This window comes from Myotis yumanensis, unplaced genomic scaffold (assembly GCF_028538775.1).
Source record: "Myotis yumanensis isolate MYYU_CA2020_CCGP unplaced genomic scaffold, mMyoYum1.0.hap1 SCAF_1, whole genome shotgun sequence".
Taxonomy (NCBI): Eukaryota; Metazoa; Chordata; class Mammalia; order Chiroptera; family Vespertilionidae; genus Myotis; species Myotis yumanensis.
In genome coordinates this window covers 52,401,937-52,421,785 of record NW_027223752.1, presented here as the reverse complement: position 1 = coordinate 52,421,785, position 19,849 = coordinate 52,401,937, and the positions used below count along the sequence as shown (strand labels likewise).

Genomic DNA, 19,849 nt, shown 5'->3' with positions numbered 1-19,849 from the left:
CTGGTCGAGTGGACAATTTGCATATTAGGCTTTTATTATATAGGATAACTAGATTGTGCAATCATTAATATATTTTCTTTGTAACAAGGCAATGCAAAATAAATAGACTGTAAATGAAAAATTAAGCAACTCTCCCAGAAATACTAACACATGCCCATGAACAGATACATTATTTCAGGTCATTAAATGGCATTACATGTTTGAAAGCAGTGTAAATTTAGAGAATGTTACCAGAAAGTATTAGGATCAGAAAATTGAAAAAATAGATGTGCAAGTAAATGAGTTTAAATATTGAATAAGAAAACAGAACAATGCCTAATTGCCTCTCACATGTGTTCCCTCAAACTTTTCTTAAAGGAATAGCTACTCCTTTAAGAAATGTTGTTACTTTAATTATTGCATCTCCCGCTCTCAGTTTCCACTTCAGGTGAAGATCATAGGACCCTGTCAACACTTTCATATATTGAACAAAGAACTGTATGCTTTCCTTGTCTTGATTTTAATGTAAACCAGGTGAAAATTAAATGCTCTGGTTTTAAAACAAATTCAACACAATTGTTTTCTATGAAACATTCCTGTTAATCAAAGAGCTTCCCACCTTTTTTTGGAGGGGGGAGGGAGTCTTGAAATATACGTACATAATTTATAAGTGGCATTTTTAGTTATTTTAACTAAATGTGGTAATTGATATTTGGTAATAAAGGACACCAGAAGACTGATCCATGTAACCCAATTGAAATTAAGTCAGTTTATAAATGTTCCAGTCTTTATATTCTAAATTTGTATTATTTTTTACGTTTTCTTATTAATTTCAGAGAGAAGAAGGGAGAGGGAGAGGATAAAAACATCAATGATGAGAGAGAATCATTGATCAGCTGCCCCTACACGCCCCGCTACTAGGGATCGAGCTGGAAACCCTGGCATGTGCCCTGACTGGGATCTAACTGTGACTTCCTGGTTCATGGGACCATGCTCAACCACTGATTCACACCGGACCGGGCTAAATTTGTATTCTTAATTTGAATTTTTATTCTTGGTTTTCACAAAGGTATTACGTTTCAGTCTTAGAAATTCTTGAAATTGATCATACTACACTTTAATTTATTGTTTGTTCTTTAATGTGGTACCCAATATTAGTTTCTTTTTTTTTAATCCTCATCAGAGGACATGCTTAGAGAGAGGGAGGAGGAGAGAGGGAAAGAGGAAGAGAGGAAGAGAGAAAGATGTATGTGAGAAACATCGATCAGTTGTCCTCCATATGACCCAACCAGGATCAAACCACAACCCATTTATGTGCCCCCACCGGGAATGGAACTGGCAATCCTTCAGTGCACAGGACTTCACTCAACCAACTGAGCCACTCCGGCAGGACCCAGGATTAGTTTCATAATAATAGTCAAGCAATTAATTTCCTCCAAGAACAATACACTCTTTTCACAGATCTTTGCTTATTAGCTCATCACTCCCCTTCATTCAGGTCTCTGCTCAAATGTCACAATTCAGAGTCATCTTTCCCTGACCATATTAATAGCATACCTTTCCCCTCCCCACTCTTTGCCCTGAGCCTATAATTTTGTACGACAGGCTCCCTTTACCTCCCTATTTTTAATTCTTAGGATTTCTCACTATCTGAAATTATTTACTGACTGACTGATTCCCTTACCAGGCTGTTAGCTCCATGCGGCAGAAACTGTGTTTTTCTCTGCTGTATCCCTAGGGCCTACAATAACACTTGGCACAATGCTTAATTAAAATTGAGAAGGATAAAATTAGAGATTTTTTTCAAATATCCTCCACACTCATTTTACATGAGTTTACTATATGAGTACACTCATTTTACATGAGTTTACCACAAAGAATTAGATGAACTTCCAAAGTTCACATAAGTAGCCATAAAACTAAAACTACAATCCTGACTCCTGATGCAATGGTCTTAACTGAACTAACTAGCCTGTCCTTGAATTACTTATTCACATCAACTTGTAAAAAGTTTCTTCACTCATAAGTACATAAAATATTTAAATAACAATCATCAGAACTCTCAAATCATTCAATATTACCACAAATATGTTAACGGTTTGGTGGACTTTTCCCAAAATCATTAGATAAAAATTTTAAAGTTGAGATTTATACAATACATACCAAAGAACGCCTCATCTGCATTAATATCGTCATAAAGCAGTCAAAGCTGATCATTCCTTCCTGGCTTGATAGTAATTTGCTTTTCTCCATGGAATTTACAACTGCGGAAGCTCCTAAAGCCATTTCGATCCATTCAAGAAGATATCTCAAAGAGCCTCGCTGAGCTGCTAAACCAAGCAGCAACTCAGAAGCTAATCTTCGACCTAAAGTGTCTGCCCCAGAATTGGGAATAGTTACTCCTTTAAGAAATGTTGTTACTTGTGATAAGCAGTCCAAGCCCATTGGAGGAATCTTGCTTTCATTTGCTAAAGATAATGGTGGTAAAGAACTGACAACTTCAATTGCAGTATGAATAACGTCATTGCAAAGACTGAGTCCAGGTCCCGACACAGGCATCATCCAACTTTGTCTTAGAAGTGCAAATAATAAACTTAGACCAGTTCGAACACCCATTTCTATAAGTGCATCAGTGCTTGACCGGGGACGTTCACTAACAGAATGGACATCTGCTGAACCAGAACTGCTCTCTGGAGAATGTTGCTGCTGTTTCACTTTGCCCTTGTCATGGTATTTATTAGAAAGTGCATAAAAAACACGCTGGAGTACAAGCAGTCGTTTTCGAAGTGCCCCAGCAAATGGGGAATCTGAACAAACCATCTTCGCTAGTGCTAGCTGGCTGCTAAGAAGGGCATCCAAATAGTGGTCCTGCTCATCACTTGAAAGAGACTCACGTTCAAAGTCTGGCAACTGTGGTCCTTTGAGACACAAAACTTGTTGGGGCAAAAGTACTACTTCCTTATTACTGACCAGTTTAGAATACAGAACAGCAACCCCTTCTCTTGTAGCAATAGATTCACTGTCCTCTGTAATCCAAGAACTGTTTAGGTGTTCAAGCCATTTCAGTTTCACTGGTGGAACCATAGTTGCCATGTTGATTTATTCTTTAGCCATTAGTTCTGTAAAGGGAGAAGAAAAAGCAGTCAAAAACTTATATTGATAAATCATAAAATGTTTTTAATTCTATCTTATATTACAATAGTGATTTCAAGTAATGTTTGGACTAATTAACAGTAATGTACCATGGTTACATAAGATAATAGGAGAAGATGAGTGAAGGACATATGGGAACTCTGTACTATCTTTGCAACTTTTGTGTAAATTTAAAATTATCACAAAATAAAAATATTATTTAAAAAATTTGGCCCTGGATGGTATGGTTGGAGTGTTGGCCCGTGCACCAAAGGTCGCAGGTTCGTTTCCCAGCCAGGACACATACCCAGGTTGCAGGTTAGATACCAATTGAAGTGCATACAGGAGGCAACCGACCGATATTTCTCTCTCACATCAATGTTTCTCATTCTCTCTCCCTCTCCCTCCCTCTCTCTCTAGAAATTGATGAAAGTATATCCTCAAATGAGAATTAAAAAAATAAAAAAAGAAAGAAAATGAACACTGAATTCAGAATGTGAAAAAAAGAGTCAATGAATTTGCTTTTAGTTCTATAATCTGTAATGAGTCAAAACTGGTGGTTTAGGAGACAAAAGTGGTATCTATACCTAGCACAGTGTCTGATATCTCATACTTCCTCAATTAAGGATGCATTTCAAAAAACAAATTTGACAGTAATTAACAGTGAACTAGAGAGCTGGAATAATATAGTTAGGATACTAATGAATTAAGTCAGTAATGAATTCAAAGGAACGAACAACAACAAAAACCAAGTTCTGAATGTTTAAGAAAGAAATCTTTCATCCCTTCAAGAAACAAACAATTCTTAAGCTACTTTAAATGCATTAGGGCAATGAGGAAAGTCTCAGCTCTTCTTAAGTAATCAGTAAAGTAACAATACCAACACACAACAATGCACAAAAAATACAATTATAATACTGCCCCATAAAGATGGTCGCAAAAATTCACAACTAAAATATTAGCAAGTGGTTAATTTTATAAGTTAACAATAAAATTTTAACTTTAAGACATTAAATTTAAAATATTAGAAAGTTTTAAAAGTTAACATTTTATTGTTTTTAATTGTTTTACTGCTTAAAGTATTACAACAAGTATTACATATGTCTTCTTTTTTTCCCCGCCCTTGACAATCCCTTGGTTAAAAGTTAACATTTTAAATATTAAAAGATTAACACATGAAATGTGAGTGGGGTTTATTCCAGAAATATGATGGTGCAACATAAGCAAATCTATTAACATTACCAAACACATGTCATATTGTGAAATGTTAAAAAGGCATCTGATAAAATCCAACATCCATTTCCAATAAAAATCTACTAATAAGGCAAGAATAAGGATTTTCTTTTTTAAATGAATAGAAGTTGCAAAACAAAAGAAAAACACAAGTAGCACTGTCTCTTGGAGTCAAATGCAAGGAAAGAGTGCACATTTCACCACTATTATTGAGGATAAAATTAAACAAAAAAATAAGTATTATATATTCTAGAAACTTATTTGCAGGTGACATTATTAAATACCTAGATAACCCATCGGAGAATCTGCCTAAATATTAAAAACAAGCCAGAAACAGTTTGGCTCAGTGGATAGAGCGTCGGCCTGCGAACTCAAGGGCCCCAGGTTCAATTCCAGTTAGGGCATGTACCTTGGTTGCAGGCACATCCCCAGTAGGGGGCGTGCAGGAGGCAGCTGATCGATGTTTCTAACTCTCTATCCCTCTCCTTTCCTCTCTGTAAAAAATCAATAAAACATATTTTTTTTTTAAAAAAAAGAGCACTGTGAAGTAGTTGATTACAGAGCAAATGAAAATCCAAACTCAAGGGTCAATGGGGGAAAATAGGGGACATATGTAATACTTTCAACAATAAAGATTTTATAAAAAACCTCAAAAGTATCTTGCTCTACGTAATCATGTTCCAGAGCCACAATCCAACTCCAAGGTGGTTTCACACTATCATGACCCAGCTGATCAATTGCCACTGAACATAGTTGAAACAGAAAATAGGAAGATGGTGGCAAACTTCAGGGCAAGGTTTTCAAAACAAAAATAGTTACCATTTTTGCAGAACTGGACAAAGAATGAAGAAAATTACTAAAGCAGAACCAAACTTCAACAAATCATCCTGGAGCTAGCATTAATTTCTCCATGGCTATATTTACTTATCTGTAATAAGAGAACCTCTACGGTTACCCTAAGGGTTAAATGAGAATAACAAATGAAATTCTTAGAATCACTGCTTGAAACAAAGTGCACACTTAATAAATGTAAACTGCTATTGTTCATTATTACTATCTCTACTATATATTGCACATATATGCAGAGATGTATTATAAAAGTTTTTTTTTAAGTTTAGAAGGACCACCCCAGCCCTAAACTCATAATAGTGATTGCCCAGGAGGATGGCAGGTGTCAAAGAGAACATAACTTTGTGTTATGTTTCCATTCTTTCATTTTTTTAAATGGTCACATAAATGTGACAAAATTATAACACCTGTTAAATGATGGTAGAAAAAAACATAGGGTCTTTTTTATTCTCTGTACTTCTCTTCAGTCTTAAAATTTTTCTCAAGAAAAGGAAAAACAAAAAAGCTTTATGATCATATTGTTTTCAAGTACAATTCTATATAATCAAAAGTTATCACCCTGGCCAGGTAGCTCAGGTGATTGATTGGGCGTCATCCCGCTCATGGAAAGGTTGGTGGTTCAATCACCTGTCAGGGCACATGCCCGGGCTGCAAGCTCAATCCCCATTAGGGGGCGTACAGGAGGCAGCTGGTGGATGTTTCACTCTCATATAGATGCTCTTTCTCCCTTGTCTCTCTCTCTTAAAAAAAAAAAAAAATCAATAAAAAAAATCTTTAAAAAACAATTACCAATGTCACATTATTTTAATTCAGGAGATATAAAAATGCAAGATATCTTTATAATGGATTTGTTTTTATAAACAGCATTTTAACAACAAAAAATCCTAGCATCTCTAGTGTTGATATCCCACAACTGCTCAAAAACAAAGTAAAATTGTTTATTTAATCAACCACTTTCAGTGTAGTTCTTGTTATCAGGAACAGTTAAGTTGGGGCAAGTTGCACTTACTGATAACTGATTTATTTTTTCATTCTCCCTGAAACTCCAAGATTGTATATAATAGATTCATATAATTTATATCTTTATATTCAACCAACCAACATTTTCAAACCTTAATGTCTTAAGTCACTTTGTCAACTTCCTTCCTACTTTAGCTACAAAGAAGACAAGTATGATTCAGTAAATATTAGAATAGAATCAGGAAATTAAGATGATAACACTTAAGAAATGACCTTGGGAAAAACTACTTACACTCCCCAGGACTTGTCTAAAAAATGAGATTCAAATGAAATAATCTTCAAAGTCCCTTCCAGTTCTAAAACACTATAAGCATCTATATTTTAAACAAAACCCAAATGTCTGAAAACATACAAAATTGGATCTTATTGCATTCTAATCAATTCTGGAAAGAACAGAAAAAGTGCAGAAGATATTGCTGACTTTTCAAATCTCTTCCCAGATACAGTCCTAACAGCAGAGTAGATTGAATGTGCACTTCCAGGAGGTAAGTGGTATCCCAAACTAAGTAGTCCATTTTAAGCAAGAAATTACTTTAAATTCCTACAATCTTGACTTTTAACTTCATAATATATGGCATGTTTTTAAATAAAATAATGTTTCCTACATAAAACTGAGAATTTAAGACTGAAAAGTTAAATAACTTACCTACATAAAACTGAGATTACCAGAAGATGCCATACTTCTACCCTGGAATAGCTAGGATTTCTCCCTCCCTTCACCCTCAATCTCCAAGTCCAACTTCAGCAGTTGGGACAAAAAAAAAAAAAAAGGAGTGATCATCCATTTCCTACTTGAAAAATTTAATGAACACTCACAAATTATAACACTTAAGGATATAACAATAGGTTCTTAAAGCACAAGTTTCTGCTCTACAGCGTTTAAAACCCTGGGAAAAGAAAATCTGGTCTATTTTCTTAGTCACTAACAATTGCCTTTTACTGTGGTTTTGTTCAAACCTTATGTTCATTTCTATAATTTGGTAGACAAAAGTCTCTGTTTAAAATCAATCTGAAGATAATTTGTTGGCCCATTTGAACCACCAGTAAACTTAGAAGGATTATTTTTAAAAAACTAAATCTAGTCCACAACTAAAGGGAATCATCACTTAAGTCCACTCAACAACAAATACATTTTCCAACAGTCACATATTATTGCAATTTTTAAAAATATTTTATTGATTTCAGAGAGAGGAAGGGAGAGGGAGAGAGATAGAAATATCAATGAGAGAAAATCATTGATTGGCTGGGCATCAAGCCTAAAACCTAGGCATGTGCCCTGACCATGACCTCCTGGTACATGAGTCGATGCTCAACCACTGAACCACACCAGCTGGGCATCTTATGCAATTTTTAAGAAATGTTTCATTCTATACATGATTAAAGGTACTAAAATATGAATAAATTTAGTTTCTAAGGTAAATTATTTTAATATTTGAAAGGAGATTTGAATTTAAAATTCACAAACCTTTACTGAGCACCTACCTACTAGATTTCAGATCCTTTAAATTATCATAAAAATCTGTTAGTTAATAATACCATGAAACAATTTAATTTTTCTTTTTCAATTACAGCAGACATACAATACTATATTAGTTTCAGGTGTACCACATCACATGGTGACTAGACATTTTTATAACTTATTAAGTGGTCCCTCCAATAAGTTGCATATCCATCTGACACCCTACATAGTTATTACAATAGTATTTATTATATTCCCTATGCTGTGCCTTATATTCCCATGACTATTTTTATAACTGGCAAATCCTTCTTCTTAATCTCTTCACATTTTTCATCAATCTCCCCAACTTCCCTCTCATCTGGCAACCATCAATTTTTCTCTGTATCTATGAGTTTGTTTCTGTTTTGTTTGTTCATTTTATTTTTTAGATTCCACATATATGCAAAATCATGTTATTTGTCTTTCTCTGTCTGACTTATTTCCAATTAGCATAGTACTCTAGAGGTCCATCCATGTTGTTGAAAATGGCAAGATTTAATTCCTTTTTATGGGTGAGGAATATTCCACTTTACATATGTACCACCTACCTCTTCTTTTATCCATTCGCATATCAATGGACACTTAGGTTACTTTCTTATCTTGGTTACTGTAAATAAAGTTGCAATAAACATAAGGGTACATACATCTTTTTGAATTAGTGTTTTGGATTTTTTCACATAAATACCCAAAGTGGAATTGCTGGGTCATATGGTAGTTCTACTTCTAACTTTTTCAGGAACCTCCATACTATTTTCCATAGTGGTTATATCAATTTACAATGCCACCAACAGTGTCCAAGGTTCCCTTTCTCCACATCCTGACCAACAGTTGCTGTTTGTTGATTTATGGATGAAAGCCGTTCTGACAGGTGCGAGGTGACATCTCATAATGTACTTCCCTTATGATTAGTGATGTTGAGCAACTTTTCATGTCTATTGGCTATCTGTATGTCTATTCAGGTCCTCTGTCCACTTTTTAATCGCATTGTTTATATTTTTGGTTAAGTTGTATGAGTTCCTTATATACTTTGGATATTAACACCTTATCAAATGTATCATTGGCAAATATCTTCTCCCATTAGGTTTTATTTTTGTTACACTGATGGTTTCCTTTGCTGTGCAAAACTTTTTACTTTGATGTAGTCTGATTTGTGTAGTTTTTCTTTTGTTTACTTTGTCAGGGAGACACATCCAAAAAACTATTACTAATAACAATGTGGAAGAGTTTACTAACTACGTTTTCTTCTAGAAGTTTTCGGATCTTACATTTAAGTCTTTAATCCATCTTGAGATTATTCTTGTATGTGGTGCAAAAAAAGTGATCCAGTTTCATTCTTTTGCATGTATCATCTAGGTTTCCCAAAATCAGCTATTAAATAAACTGTCTATAACCTCATTGTATGTCCTTGCCTCCTTTGTCAAATATTAATTGACTATATAGGCATGGGTTTATTTCTGGGCTCCAAATTCTGTTCCATTGACCTATGTGTCTGTTTTTATGCCAGTATCATGCTGTTTTGATTACTACAGTCGTTTGATTACTATAGTTTGATATCAGTAGCATGATATCTCCAACTCTGTTCTTTCTCAAGATTGCTTTGGTTATTAGAGTCTTTTATGTTTACATATACACTTATGGAATATTAGTTCTAGTTCTGTGAAAATTGCTTTGGTATTCTGACAGAGATTGCAGTAAATCTGTTGGTGGCTTTGGGTAATAGGAACATGTCAACTATATTAATTCTTCCTATCCATGAGCCCGGTATTGTCTTCCAATTATTGGTATCATTTGCAATTTCTTTCTTCAATGTCTTATACTTTTCTGAGTACAGGTCTTTTTTACCTCCTTGGTTAAATTTAGTCCTAAGTATTTTATTCTTTTTGATGCAATTATAATTGGGACTGTTTTTCTTTGTTTTTCTTTCTGATAGTTTATTATTCCTATATAAAAATGCAACCAGTTTCTGAATGTTAATTTTATATCCTGCTACTTTACTGAATTCATTTATTAGTTCTAACAGTTTTATGGTCAGTTCTTTAGGGTTCTCTATATATAGCATCATGTCATCTGCAAATAATGTCAATTTTACTTCTTTCCAATTTGGATGCCTTTTATTTCTTTTTCTCCTCTGCTGTGGCTAAGAGTTCCAATACTATGTTGAATAAATGTGGTTAAAGTGGACATCCTTGTCTAGTTTCTGATTTTAAAGAAAAAATTTCAGCATTTTAACAGAGTATGATGTTAGCTGTAGGTTTGTCAAATATGGCCTTCATTATGGTAAGGTACATTCCCTCTATCCCCAAGGTGATGAGGTCTTGTTTTTCTTTATCATACACTAGAAGCCCAATGCATGAATTCATGCACAGGTGGGGTCCCTCGGCCTGGCTAGTGATTGGGGCCAACTGGGGCTGTCTCACCCAGTCCTGATCGGCCAGACCCCAGCAGCAAGCTAACCTACCAGTCGGAGCGTCTGCCCCCTGGTGGTCAGTCCTTATCATAGCGACTGGTCAAGAAGTTTTGCTACATAATAATTAGAACTAGTTGAAAAAAACAGGGAGCAGACATGTTTATTCAGCAAATAACGAACTATGGACAAAATCAAATCAAACTAATCAAATCGAATCAAAATCGAATCACCAACTCACAACCCTAATAAACCAGCTAAATACTGGCAAAGGAAAAAAAAAACCTGCAGCTGTTTTGTTTTGTTTTGAATTTACAGTATGGTTATTATCACTAAAGGCCAATTATTCTTTTTTCCACTCATGGTCCAATGCAAAAATCCAAATTTAATTGCATAAAAAGTACCAAGTTCACCAATGACAAGTGGGACTGGAAAAATTACCAAAAGACGGGAAAATAAACCAAATAGCACTATCACTATCTTTCTAAACTGAAATAAATGAAGAAAGAAGGAGGATTTAAGCACAGGTGTAGACTTAATACTTCCAATAAGAGAATTTATCGAATTATTAAGTTTCTAACATTCTCTAGGTGAAGAGAACAGTAATAGCAGTTAACATTCCCTGTGTTATCTTAATATCAGAACAACTCTATGAAATAGGTACTATTATTATTCCCATTTGCCAGGAAAGGAAACAAAAAGACACAGAGAGGCTAAGTAGTTTAATCCAAGGTCAAAATGCCAGTAACTGAGAGTAAGGATTCAAATCAGAGCAAACTGACATCCAACCTCCTAATGACTAAATCATGCTACTTCTTATTACTGTCATGGTGGTGTCACATGTTCTATATCACTCTAAATTTTTTAAACTTAAAAGGTTTTAAGGAATTAATTGCCAATTCAGCTCATTCTTAGAGTCCTGGTACTATGATAAAATCTGTTTCTCCTAGCCATGATCTCCAGGTAACATTACATGATCACAATCAGGTAGCAACAACAAAACACTTTTCAAAGTTCTCATCAGAAATTTTCAGGACAGACATGCAAAAAACTGAGAAAAACAAACAATTCTGAAAGAGAACAAAGCTGGAGAAATTCCAGTATCTGCCTTTAAGGCTTATTATAAAGCTAGAGTAAGCAAAACTGATATCAAGAGAGATCAACAGAACAGAATCGAAATACAAGAAATAGACCCAACACATATATAGCCAATTGATTTTAAACTAGGATGCCATGGTAGTTTACTGCAGGAACGATAATCTCAATAAAGGGTGCTGGAATGACAGATATGCATATAGGAAAAAATGAACCTTAACCCTAATTTCATACCATATACAAAAATCAACTCAAATTGGTTCACAGACCCAAATGTAAAAGTTAAACTATAAAAAATATAGGAAAAAATCTTAGCAACACTGTATTAGGCAAAGATTTCTTAAATGGGATTCAAAAATTTGATACTGTGAACTTCATCAAAATTTAAAACTTTTATTCTTCAAAAAGCATGTTAAGGCCCTGGCCTGGTGGCTCAGTTGGTTGGAGCATTGTCCCATACATCAAAAGGTTTCGGGTTTGGCCGTAACCGGTTTGGCTCAGTGGATAGAGCGTCGGCCTGCGGACTGAAGGGTCCCGGGTTCGATTCCGGTCAGGGGCATGTGCCTTGGTTGCGGGCACATCCCCAGTAGGAGATGTGCAGGAGGCAGCTGATCGATGTTTCTCTCTCATCGATGTTTCTGACTCTCTATCTCGCTCCCTTCCTCTCTGTAGAAAATCAATAAAAATATATTAAAAAAAAAAAAAGGTTTCGGGTTTGTTAGGTTATAGGGCAATATAATCCTTAAAGGCCATTTGTAAGCTTTCCGCCACAGGACAAAGCCAGGAAAAACTTGCTAGACACCAGGAATCAGACCATATAAGGAATTGAAATTGTCCTGATGACACCGGATTACACAACTACATTCCATCCATATTCCAAGCCCACCAACTCAGCCCCCAGACCGAATGGAGACAAAAAGCTTCCTGCTAATGACTGCATATATGAATGAAACTCTAGCCCAGCCAGCATGGCTCAGTGGTTTAGCACTAACCTATGAACCAGGAAGTCACAGTTTGATTCCCAGTCAGGGCACATAACTGGGTTGCAGCCTGGATCCCCAATAGGGGCGTGCAGGAGGCAGCCAATCAATGATTCCCTCTGTCATTGATGTTTCTTTCTCTCCCTCTCCCTTCCTTGCTGAAATCAATAAAAATATACTTAAAAAAAGAATGAAACTCCAGCTCCTGGGTGCTGCCATCATCTACGCAATGTCTCTTTGGCTCGGTGCTGTACAGCCCTTCCCTTTGATATCCCATCCTCTTGTACCCTTTTCCTTAAATAAATTCAATTTTTCTTATATCACCATCTGAGATGGCTACTTAGCCTGCCCACCCACACCACCCATGTTAACCTTTCAAGGTTAGATTCCTGCTCAGGGCACATACCTAGGTTTCGAGCATGATCCCCGGTCAAGGCAAGTACGGGAGGCAAGCAATCGATGTTTCTCTCTCACATCTTTCTCTTTTCCTCTCTTTCTAAAAATCAATAAACATCCTCAGGTGAGGATTTTTTTTTAATGGTACATTAAGGGCTCAGCAGGTAAACTCAGTATTCACATCTGCTCACAACATCAAAATTATCACTAAATTATAGAACACCATCATTGAGAACCACCTGAAGTCTAGCTGAACTGAAGTTCTATAACTAAGGATATACAGAAGACACATAGGAGGGATGGAGACTAGGAACAGGTAGGTCCCACACCCACATGAAGTGGTTAAAAATTGAGAAGCTGTGGAGGTCCCCCGTGAGGTATGAAGATAAATCAGATAATAGATTGCATTCTGCCTTTTTTGTTATAAATTAGAATTTTGCCTGAAGTAATTTTTTTTAGACCCTCAAAATCTTCTGTACCAAAGAGCATTTTCAGTATAACATTCCTCTGCTTACAAATTTACAATAATTTTAAATGGGTTCTGGGCTAGGCATTCTCTGTTTAACCTCAATCTTCCCATACTTAATCTCTATCCTTCCATGCTCTGCTCTGTGCCCTTTAAGGCTGACCACTAGCCCAAGTTCCCTTGGCCTTCAGCTGTGTCAAGCCAATAAGAGGCAACAGCAGGAAATCAGAGGATGAGAAGAAAAAGAAACTGGGGTCCTTACTTCCCTCTTCTCACCTTGGAACCTTCCCTCTACAGCCACAGGTCCTCTCCACTGGTTTGACTTTGATTGCTCCAGCTCTCATCAGGCTTCAGTGTTCTTGTTCTTGCCCCCTCTGGCTTGAAAGGCTTCCTGGTATCACTAGGCCCTGGGAACTTCCAATCCCTTGTTGCTTTCCTTAATCCTACCCAAACCTCTATAACTAGTTCATTTATTTCCTGCCAGGACCCTGAGTGATATAGTTCCCTAAGCTGAAAATTCCTCACTCTGTTTTCCAAGGCTCACAAGCAACTGTTTCTTCCAACCAATCAAATCTTTACCCCATGCTCTTTCCTCAGCCACCCTCTGTTCTTCAAAGGCAGGCATCCCTACCAATCCTTACTACCCTTCAGCTGGGACATGTTCACTCCCACCCTTACTCATTCTACTGCCCCCTAGAATGTCCACCCCCTCTTCCTCTCTTCCTAGCAAATCCTATACTTCCTTCATGTACCACTTAAACCTGTTCTAATAAGCTTAACCTACAATCTGTCTGATCTTGGAATTTCCATGTCTCTTACAGAAAAGTACTTTGAAACTGTAAAAATAATGTGAGGTATTGCATTGTATGGTCTCTAACTGTTCAATATATAACACCCAAAGGGAAGTAATCTGAACTATTTTAAGTTCCTTCTTTTATATTCCATCATGGAAGTTAGTATAACATTAGAAATATACTAACTCTTGTTGACAATATAGGAAGTTAGTATAACATTAGAAATATAATAACTCTTATTGAAATCTTGTTACATCACAATGTTCTAGTACAAAAAGTTGATAACTAGCTATAAGCAAATTTACTATGTTTTTAACTATTATTTTCAATATGATTACAAAGAATGGCTGCTACCAACCATAAGATTTTAGAACATCAATGCACTTTATAATAAAAGAATCCCTGGGAACAAAAAGAGTAAAGCCAAGTTATCAATTTGTCAAGTTCAACAACCTGTTACACAAATAGATGCAATTAGTGCACAAATGCAAATAGAACTGTCAGCACATGCAGGATACTTTAATTTGTAGCTGACTATTGGTGATGAGCCAGACAACAGAGTTCAACAAAAGCAGATTTTCTAGAGGCTTAAAGAAGCCAGTGGTCCTCATCATACACTGTAGAGAAAAATCTCCTCCCCCTTTCTTTAGAACCTTTAATTTGCTAGCATCTAAAGCTTAAGTCATGGCAATCATAATGTTTTTGATAAATTTATCCTCACTGAACCCAATGACATATCCATTTTATACTTCAAGAAAGCATTCTTATGAGGTTTCCTAAAATAAATAGTGAAGAAATAGCAAAAATGTTGAAAGTAGGTACCATAGCTAACTCCTCACAAAATCTCAGAATATCAATATGTGAATATGATTTTGAGGAGGAAGAAATAAAATTAAGACTATCTGATGACATCAAAAGAAATGGGGCTGGGGGAGACAAAATAGAACCAATACCTAACTGACTTAAAAGTAACCTTCTTCACTGCTGGTGGGAATGCAGACTGATGCAACCACAGTGGAAAACAGTATGGCGTTTCCTCAAAAAATTAAAAATGGAACTGCCATTTGACCCAGTAATACCACTTCTAGGAATATATCCCAAGAAATCAGAAACACCGATCAGAAAGGATATATGCACCCCTGTGTTCATAGCAGCATAATTTACAATAGCTAAGATTTGGAAACAGCCTAAGTGTCCATCAGCAGATGAGTGGATTAGAAAACTGTGGTACATCTACACAATGGAATACTACGGTGCTGTAAAAAAGAAGGAATTCTTACCATTTGAAACAGCATGGATGGAACTGGAAAGCATTATGCTAAGTGAAATAAGCCAGTCAGTGAAAGATAAATACATGATTTCACTCATTTGTGGAAGATAAAGAACATTATAAACTGATGAACAAAAATAGATACAGAGGCAAAGAAGCATGGAACAGACTATCAAATTACAGCAGGAAGGCAGGGGAGGGTTGGGGGGGGTGGGGAGGTAAGAGATCAACTGAAGGACTTGTATGCATGCATGTAAGCATAACCAATGGACGCAAGACACTGGGGGGAGGGGGGGTTTGAGGGAATGTGCCAGGGGGAAGGGGAGGCTGGGGGGAAGGTCAATGGGGAAAAAAGGAGACATATGTACTATTATTTAGTAATACATTAAACAACAAAATAAAATTTTTAGAAAAGTAACCTTTTACCTCTTCTAAAGAAAGGAAGGAAGGGAAGAAGGGGAAATCAAAGGGTTGTATTCTAGCACATTCATTAATGAACTAAGTAAGGTCAGTCCTATTTGCACATTTTTTTAAATGTCTTCTGTAGCTATACAGAGTGAGGCAAAAGTAAGTTTACAGTTCTGAGTACACAAAACACAGAGTTTATTCTTGTATTATTATTTATTAATTATTGTATTATTTTCCAAATGAACAACTATAAACCTACTTTTGCCCTACCCTGTATATTAATTTTAACAAAGGAATGCATATTTATTTCTACCAGGAACTTGACAAGAATGTGTAGTATTTGGATCCAAAGTAGGAAGGTCTATTAGATAGAAAGCCCAGTGCTCTAAATGATTCAGAACCCAGAATAAGACAAGGATATATAAGCAGTTACAACACAATATGATAACATTACATAACAAAGTTACCCAACAGGAGCTATGGATAATACTAAGGGAATAATGAGGACAGACAGAGTGATCAAGACACAAGAGACACCCCAAAAGTTGAGTTTAGCCCTAAAATAAAAAAGCAATAATGTACTGAGCTTGTGAGATGAATTTTAAGGATATTTAGAAGGTACAAGACTAGGCCCAATCAACATTTTTACCTTACAGTTTTAATCTTTTACAATGTAGTTTTAATCAAGAAATAAGATATGCTTAAACTAAAAAATATCCTATTCTTTGCAGCCTTATTTGGAATAGCAAAAAGAAAAATAAGGTAAAAAACAAAAAGGGGAAAGAATCTAAAGTCCACCAATAAGAAACTGGTTAAGTAAATTATAAATATACACTGAGATTCAAGGCTATCATTAAAATGAATGAGTAATATCTGTAATTATCTGAAATGTATTGAATTGGAATAATAACCATGATATTGATATATTAAGTTAATCAATTCTCGGTTTTTTGGCTAAGATCAGGTGCAGTGTGAATGAATCAAAATAATAGCTTTTTTTTTTTTGTCAGATCAGCAAAGAATATATTTTTTGGTGTATTGCAGAATTTTAGTAATTAGTTTGTGTGTGCCAAGAGGTGAACAGGGTTGAAAATCGCTGTTCTAAGTCCTATGGGCCTATGGTACTTCTGGAATTTATCAGCAGCAGCCTTATTGCAGAAGCACTCCAGCTCACTGAGCTCCAAACAGGACTAGTTTTATCTTGTATACAAACACCCTTTCCTGCCTTCCTACTCTGAAGTAAAGAGTCAAACCAACAGATGGCAGACCACAAGAGAAAGGGTGGTGATAAGGAGGCAGTTGCAAAAGAGCACCATGGCAAAAGAAAGTAACACAAAACTGAGATAATAAGAATACAAAATATTCAGCAATTCCTTAGATTTTTGCAAAATAAAGTCGCATATACTATATAGTGAAGTTATTCTATGAATTTGCATCTGACTTCATTCCCTCATACAAGGTACCTTTAAGAATTTTGAAAGTCCTGCTTAACACCTCAGACCAATTTAAATGAACCAAAGCAATTCAAACTACTCCAAAATGAACAAAGGAAACAGGAAATACCGTAAACCTTTATTAACATTTCACTAAGGCTATATGTTACATCAGCCTTTTCAGAAGCTACCAAACTTTCATTTTTGACCTCAGAAAAGTAAAGCTCCCCACCTCTATGCTAATCTACAATATCACTTGAGCCTAACTAGTAGGTTTTAATTAAAATACTGGTTTAAAAAAGATTACAATGTTGCTATTAAAATTATAATTTTAAACTAAATTATACGTATTTCTTTAAAATGCCCAGGCTTTCAGTTTAACAAACATTAAAAACACGCTAATTATAACAAGCCATACTTGCCCATTCATTATGCCAAGTATCTTCTACTTTCAGATTAAGCACCTTTCCAATCACTTACTTAAGAAATTAAGCCCATAACACCATACAATGCAGACGTCTACAACTCACATTCTGGCAGTTTTCAAGGAACAGCAACTTTGTTTATGTATAGAATCTTCATAAAAGAGGGTCTGGCAACTCAGGTTATTCAAGGGCTCTTTCTGTAGGCAGCTACTTCTCTCCTCTGTGGAAGTTTGTCAAATGGTATAATATCTACCCTGCCTATTTCACAGAGGTATTATAAGATCAACTGAGAAAATGTTTACCAAAGTACTTTGTAAATTGAAAGGCAATATACAAATGTATGTCATTATTATTTCACAACTTGTTTGCACTTTAGACAGGTGGCAGACTAAACTTGCTCCTTAATACCATTGGGTTTCAAGGTCTACCAAGAAAAACTTCCTATTTCAGAGCATAAAGATTCACTAATATTTATTTCTCTATAGAAAAGTCCAATATTTATACCAATTATTGTTCCCTTCTAACATCTATTGCCCCTCTTTGGAAGAACAGAACTAGAAACATTCTTTTAGAAGTCAAAGCAACATGCAGCACCTAAAATTCTAATTGTAATTGTGAGTTTCTGAACACCTATATCCTACTCATATAACATTACTTGGCTAGGATTTTAGATCAGCTAAAGCCATTGAACTGAGGCTGGCCATTTCCATGTTCTGCCCCCCACAATTTCCACCAACACGCCCCTTGTTTCTGAATTCTAATCCAGGCTTCACCACTTACTAGTTGTGTGATCTTGGGCAAGTTACTTAACCTCTCTTGTGCTTTAATTTCCTTATCTGCAAAATAAGTTAAACGTGGTTTAAATAATAGACAGTTCAACCAGATTTAAACATAGTTCAAATGAAAGTGCTTAGAATATTGATTGACTGGTGCACAGTAAATGCTCAACAAGTATTACCCATTATTATTCCTTTATGTGAGCATCTGTCTATTCCACCATACCACTTTCACTAAATTACAGAAACCTCTCCATCATTCTCCATAATCCCTTCTTTTCAAAGAAATGAGCAATTTTGAGGAAGCAGAAACTATAAACATATAATTGACAAAATTTCATTATACTATATATAACTGGATACTTGGTTGTATAAGTTCAATGATAACCTTACATAAAAGATACTAGCTCCCAAATGGTTTTCAATTATAGCAACACAAATAATTTAATCTTCCTACTTCTAGATTAGGTTATCCTATATTTCTAATACAACAAAGCTGCTTCCTTGAATTGTATCATATAAAATTGCTCATGGCCAAACAGTTTTATGATATAGTGACTAATAGGAAAGGTCTTAAAAACATGGTAAAACTTAAAAGGCTCCTATAAATGCTCCTCTATTAAGTTTTTTTTTTAAAGAGCTTGGAAAACAATGCATCCCCCCCCCCCCCGCAAATCAAAATCAACAGAGACTTTAAATCAAGAGTTTAGAGGAAAATATTCCCTTGACAAAGCAAGAGAAAATATTACTATTACATCAACATCACTACCATTATAATTAGACGATAAACAAGGAGTATCTTAAACTCTGCAATAAGCACAAGAGCTGAACTCCAAGTTTATTTTTTACATATCATATAACACATCCTATGCATAATTAAGTGTTCTTGATAATGTTAAATTCTAAAACTTAACATTTCACATGTGAGTACCCAAAGTTCTGTTGGGTTGTTTAACTGACTTAATAGTTTTCCTCTGACTTAAAACCTTAAAAAAGTAGAGATAATTTTATTCCACAGACAACTTCCTAGAGCTGCATCTGGCTTACTATGAGCCAGGATCTTTCTAGGCACTGGAATGAACAAGACATGTAAGGTTTCTGCTTTCGTGGAGTTTACATTCTAGTGAGGAAGACAAATAATAAATAAGTAGACAAATAAGTCACTAAATTTCAGGACACATATATGCCATAAAAAATAGAGCAAGAGGAGAGACCAAGATGGCGGCGTAGGTAAACACCGGAGACCGCTGCCGCAAACAACCATTTCAAAAATACAACTAAAAGACTGAACGGACATCACCCAGAACCACAGGAAGGCTGGCTGAAGAGAGACTCTACAACTAGAAGGAAAGAGAACAGCAAATCGAGGCTCAGAGGCGGCGCAGTGTGGAAAATACAAAGGTACCGAGGTGCGCGCGCAAAGCGGGCTGGTGGCTGAGGGCGCGGTTGTCGTTTTCTGCCGGGAGTGAGTCTCAGACTCTGGGCTCCAGATCCGGGCGAGTCTCTAGGGACCCAGACTCAAACGGGAGAAGCGGGATTATCCGGCATCAGTTGGGACCTGAGGGCAGCTTTCTCTCCGAGGTTTGCAGCGGCTGCCGGGGTTCTGAGAAGCAGAGCCTCTGGGAACGGGACTGAGCGTGGCCATAACTGCTCCCTCCGCCCGCCCTGTTGAGCCCGCCCCGCCCAAAACC

The 19,849-nt window shown here is 36.0% G+C and overlaps 1 protein-coding gene across 11 annotated transcripts in view; it reads right to left on the bottom strand.

Moving 5' to 3' along the window:
* The window catches only part of HERC1 (HECT and RLD domain containing E3 ubiquitin protein ligase family member 1), a 190,046-nt gene that overhangs the window by 157,795 nt on the left and 12,402 nt on the right, over positions 1-19,849 (bottom strand). For all 11 annotated transcript variants that reach the window (XM_070421306.1, XM_070421324.1, XM_070421311.1 and 8 more), the window contains exon 2: positions 2,143-3,098. In XM_070421306.1, the coding sequence (XP_070277407.1) occupies positions 2,143-3,072 (930 nt within the window). In that variant the 5' untranslated portion in view covers positions 3,073-3,098. The remainder of the gene's footprint in view (positions 1-2,142; positions 3,099-19,849) is intronic.